This window comes from Lactuca saligna, chromosome 1 (genome assembly GCF_052625555.1).
Source record: "Lactuca saligna cultivar CGN05327 chromosome 1, ASM5262555v1, whole genome shotgun sequence".
NCBI lineage: Eukaryota > Viridiplantae > Streptophyta > Magnoliopsida > Asterales > Asteraceae > Lactuca > Lactuca saligna.
In genome coordinates this window covers 28,430,841-28,436,452 of record NC_136417.1, presented here as the reverse complement: position 1 = coordinate 28,436,452, position 5,612 = coordinate 28,430,841, and the positions used below count along the sequence as shown (strand labels likewise).

Genomic DNA, 5,612 nt, shown 5'->3' with positions numbered 1-5,612 from the left:
ATCGTTATAACTTAGTATATATATATATATATATATATATATATATATATATATATATATATATATATATATATATATATATATATATATATATATATAAAGCGTCTAAGAATCATATTGGTTTTAATATAGTGTGCTAATATGTTTTCAAACTAAATAAATGTGTGAATGTCATAATATATATCGTTTTAACGTATTATCAATTTAAATTTTAATGTGAAAAAAGTTTGAAAGAAAAAAAAATGTTATATAAAAAGCCAATGTCTCAATAAATTAAGGATCAAGCAAAAAAAAATTTATTTTTTTTGTTTTAGTTAGGATCGGTCCAACCCAAACCGTTGTTGAGATTTGCGGACCAATCAATTCATCAAGATATAAAAATCAAGGCATAAAGCCATGAACTAGGTATCTTTAATTCAACTTCCCCATATGTATTATAACATGAGATGATTTAATTAAGAGCGACAAAGAATGAGATAATGTATCGATTATTTTATATTTATTGTTTTGGTTTGAATCAATTTTTTCACAACTTATTTGTGATATCTACACGAACCATGTAATTTTAATGGTAAACAAAACAAAACAAAACAATTAAGACTTCTTTTTACGGTTTAAATTCACAATTGAGCTTTCCACGATGACGAGACATGGGCCACGGCTTCACCAACAGTGATATACAATCCGTCTGACCCAAATGACTCCAAACTGTTCGATTTGTGTAGCTTTTCCGTCACACTTCCTACTGGATTTGTCAACACAAGCTATATTTCCAAATTAAACAATGGAATTTGTTATCTTTTTGTTTGTATATAATTATATATGGACAACAATGCTTCACTAGGTTGTACAATACTACCCGATATAACAAATAAAACTAACCTGAAGGGATCGCTTTTCTAACATCCTCTTGAGCTCATTCACCATGGCAAGGCCGCTTGTGTCCATGGCCGTCACAGCTAAGAGGTTACATGCAATTCACATAGAAATATTTATTGTTATTACAAAATAAGCAGAAAATTAAAACAAATAAGTCGGACAAAAACTTTGAGTATGTCATAAAATGAAAGTAATAGAAGAGATTTGGTGTAAATACCATTCCAAAGCACACTAATTTTTAGAGCATATAAAAATGTGTTAGATCAGATTGGGTAGAAGGTCAAAATTATATGAAATATTGTTACAACAACCTTGAGTATGATAGGAATAATCCGGAAATTTGGAAGGGTTTTATCTAATTGTGGAAAGTTAAGTGTATAAGGAAATTTAGTAGTTTAGTCCAACTAGGAAGTTTTACTTGGTCAACAAGTCTAGGTATGTAACCTCTTTTTTGTTTGCCTGTAAATAGTTGTAGTTGTTTTCAATTTTGATAATAAGAGAAAAGCTTAAGTTTTAAGAAATCCTTTCTTCTCCTCCATATATCCATTTTTCATTATTTTGTTCCAACCAGGGCTTTACTTTCAAGCAAGTTGTTTTTTTTTTGTTCAAACCTACAGAGTAAGATGTAAAGTGTAAAACAATTTTTAACCTATTTTATAAGCGTTATTTGTAAGTTTTTACTTGTTTGACCCGTTAGCCATAAATATAACTCAACCTTTTTTTGTATAAATCGGTTATATTTTAAAAATGTACACTTTTAAGAGTCAAACTAAAAGAGTTGGATTGAACCATCAATTCTTATTTTTATCTATCTTTTTTTTAATTTCTTTTACTTTTACTAACTGATTATAAAAACTATAAATAATTCAATAATCCAACTTTTCTGAATATATAAATTAGAATCGAAATCGGACACTTTGATTCTTTGACTGATAACGCACCAGTCATGTCTAAGACGACGCACTTTAGAGTACTGCCATTGTTTGCCTCAATCCAATCTTCTTCCTCCCTTAACCATCTCAATATCCTGAAACATTATTTTGGCATTTCATATTTATTATGTATTTGTATATGTATATTGCAAACATTGTGTTACATTTTCGATTTTATGTAACTAACCTTTCTTGTAGATACATCGAATTGGCAAAGTAGATTGGAGCCTCAACACCAAGTATAAAAAACGAAGGCACCCTTTGCGCTTCTCTATATCGATCAAGATCTTGATAGATTTGGGTGCCCGGAATATTTCCTAGGACACCCGTATTTGGTCGTGTCACGTGTAACAATATTTTAAATACCGAAACTCCCACCTACAATAAACCCATAAAAACCATTATTAGAAAAAAGAAAATTATTTTGAAAATCTAATGTTATTCTTCCAACAGACTGAATTGAAACTCTCGTAACAGACTGATTGTTTTATTGAAGAATATTGGAAAGATTACCGCGACTGCAAGGCCAACTGGGACTGAGACGAATAGAACACCTAAGAAGGACGATAAGCATGCTACAAAATCGAGTTTATCAACTTTCCAAAGACGAAATGCACTTTGATAATCGATTAGTCCAATCACAGCAGTGACAATGATTGCAGCCAATATTAGATCTGGGGTGTATCTAAAGAGGGGCATCAAGAACAAGAGTGTTACAAGTACTGTTAATGCCATTACAATGTTGGACATTGCTGTTTGCCCCCCTGCGTTTTCATTCACAGCTGATCGGGAAAACGACCCTACAAATTGGAATCTGTCAATGGGATTGAAATATGGAGAAATTTGAATCTAGTAAGAACAGGAATTGGAATGTAGTTGAATTCCATTTCTGTGTTGTTTTCAGGAAATGGAATTGAATTGGATTCCATATTCATATTCAATTATTAAATCGAACCTGTAGTGACATAACAAGAGGAGCAAGAACCGGCCATGTTCATAAGTCCGATCGCTAACATTTCTTTGTTTCCATCGACTTGGTAGTTCTTCAAAGATGCGAACGTTCTTCCAACTGCAATCCCTTCCTACAAATTAAAATCAACATAATGAATCGATCATGGATTCATTCCAGTTGATGTACAGTACAACTCGACAATGCATCAAGTAGGATTCCAATTTCGGAGTAGAAACTATCAAATTAACGCATTCGTGGCATAGGTTCGATTGATTAATTTATATCAAGTCATTTTTAGGGTTGAAAATTGTATAGGAAACCTACTGTAAGGGATAATAGGCCGGTAACAGCGCCGGTTTTGACTGCAACAGCTACAAATTCTCCATGAAAATAGAGCATGTCTAACGAGGATGGATTCAAACCCTTCTTTAACTGACCAATCTGTGAAGAAACTTAAAAGTTATGGAGCTCCATGTTAAAATGTAAACTCCAGGTACTAATTTTGTAAAATATAAGCTTACGGTTGCAATGCTATGAAGCTTTGATTTGAAAAGAGCGACTATAAGAGTTGACAAAATAACTAATGTCAATGGAGTTGCTGCTGATATCCAAAAGAGCTTTGGTTTTCGCAATCCCTGCATTGATCAAAAGAATTTAGAAACAGAGTATAAAAATTTGGTTTAAAATGCTAAAACAGGGTATTCTTATTGTAACATTATATTTTTATTTAATTGTATTACTTACAATTTGCCTTGTAGTCAGTAAACATGCCAGAAAGCTAAACCCCATCATAATAGCATGCCAAGACCACTGCATAAATAATTAAATATCAAGAAATTATATATATATATATATATATATATATATATATATATATATATATATATATATATATATATATATATATATATATATAATTGAATTTAAAATCCCAAAAAATATCATAAACAAGTCCAATCACTTAAAATAATCAATAAGCCTCTAAATATTCATCATTGGGTTGCATCAATAAACAGACGTAAACATATGTGTCTTTGTATATATGGGTTTTGAGATCCTCTAGAAATATAACTCCATGAAATTGATATAACAAACAGTTAATGATTATTTACTCGTTACCTCGTCTCTTCGCTCGATAACAGACGATAAAACGGGAATTATTTGCATTTTGCTAGTGAAATTGACAATCCCAAGTAGCCCTTTGAGTTGTTGCATGGAGACAATGACAGCTGCCCCAGCCATGAAACCAACAAGTGTCGCCTTCGATAAAAAATCGATTAAAAAACCTAACCTGTAGATTAAGATATATCCATAACTCAATTCACTGGAATTCGATAACATATATGTAAGATGTGCGTATTGGTTTGATTTTTGCGTTTACGTAGTGAATAATGATCAGATGCAAAATCATAAATTCATAATCATAATCTGATCGTTTATTGTTTAAAGAGACGATGAATTGTTGCATCGTATCGAATTTGTATGTATCATGGATGAATCAATACGTTAATGGTACCTGAGAAAGCCAAGAGAAGCTTGAAAGAGGCCAGCGAAGAAAGTAGCAGTGAAAGCCAACTTAAGGTAGAGAACTGGGTTTAAGGTGTAAGAAACGGCGTCGTTCAACATTGTTCCCATCACCAATGAAGCTATGGAAACCGGCCCGACCGCTAGATGTTTAGAACTCCCAAGTACAGCATATATCAATGGCGGCACAAAGCTTGAATCTGATCATATTTCCATGTTTAACTAGTAAGTAATTGTATTTATATACACTATTTCAAAAAACAAATAAATAAATTATAAAAACTTACAGAGGCCAATTACAGGAGGCAGATTTGCAAGCTTTGCATAACTTATTCCCTGCAAACCAATTTGAAAAGCAAAATCAACTCATTTAGTAATTCTGAAGATGATGATGATGGATGATGAATGCAGAATGTATCAATCTATCATGCATGTATATATGTCTATATAGTGTATGCTATACCTGAGGTATGGCAAGGCTGGCAATTGTGAGACCAGAAACGACGTCTGAGCGGAAGAGGGTTAGATTGTAATTAGGTGCCCACTGAAAGATTGGGAAGACGAAGTGAAGAGCGAAGAGGATTTTGTTTAAGCGAGTTTGGTTTTTTAATCCGTGGAGTGGATCGTCAGGGAAGAAAATCTCCGAGAGTTTGTGCCGGAGTTTCTGAAAAGTAGTTTTCTGCGGCGGTAGACAAACGCCGTGTAGCTCCTGTGGCTGTGTCCCCATTGTTTCCGACGGAACTAATATAGAAATGTTGGTGGTTTCTGGCTGAGCATGACCCGAACCCGAATTGTCCTCCACTCTGTCTATGTTTAAACCCATTTTTTATATCTATTAACGGAATGGCAATTCGGGTTTAAATAAGGTGTACAAGAAGAAGGGTATGATTGGAAATTGTATTGGGAACCCAAGGGCAATATAGAGATACTTGCATTATGGTTTGGTTTCATTTTTTGAATCTCTATGGCGGATTAAAATCGGTCGAAATGTATAAATGTTTACAACTTTTTAATGGACGATTTGATCAATATTATCTTTTACTTTTTAAAAGTTTTAGTAATTTTCATAAAGTTCTGCTAGTAAAATATGTCAAATTAATCATACCATCTAAATATATATTACCACCGTTTGAACTATTTTATGAAACAAATTAGATCATCATTTTTATAATGACCTTCGTAATCATATTAATACATTATCTATTTATTAAATTAAAAAATAAGCACAAAAAGTATTGGAGGTAAAGCCGATTCAAACTAATATTTCTAATTTATAGAATCTTGTAAAGTTTCCATTTTTGTCCATTGATATGGAATTTAATGGC

The 5,612-nt window shown here is 32.4% G+C and overlaps 1 protein-coding gene across 1 annotated transcript; it reads right to left on the bottom strand.

Annotated features, from left to right (window-relative positions):
* Window positions 1-472: 472 nt before the first annotated feature.
* LOC145048899 (putative sulfate transporter 3.4) lies at window positions 473-5,237 on the bottom strand. The gene is made up of 13 exons (XM_078997539.1): window positions 4,751-5,237; window positions 4,575-4,623; window positions 4,280-4,487; window positions 3,883-4,054; window positions 3,508-3,573; window positions 3,285-3,398; window positions 3,088-3,204; window positions 2,767-2,893; window positions 2,325-2,611; window positions 1,999-2,189; window positions 1,821-1,906; window positions 883-959; window positions 473-764 (listed from the first exon to the last, which is right to left on the bottom strand). The coding sequence occupies exons 1-13, from the start codon at window positions 5,108-5,110 to the stop codon at window positions 621-623; spliced, it is 1,998 nt and encodes a 665-aa protein (XP_078853665.1). The 5' UTR covers window positions 5,111-5,237; the 3' UTR covers window positions 473-620.
* Between the last annotated feature and the right edge of the window lie 375 nt (window positions 5,238-5,612).

Coding starts and splice junctions, on each gene's coding strand:
- LOC145048899 (XM_078997539.1), bottom strand. CDS start 5,110: ATGGGTTTAAACATAGACAGAGTGGAGGACAATTCGGGTTCGGGTCAT. Junction 2,612..2,766: donor CTCTTGTTATGTCACTACAG/GTTCGATTTAAT, acceptor TCCAATTTGTAG/GGTCGTTTTCCCGATCAGCT. Junction 2,190..2,324: donor CAGTTGGCCTTGCAGTCGCG/GTAATCTTTCCA, acceptor GGTTTATTGTAG/GTGGGAGTTTCGGTATTTAA.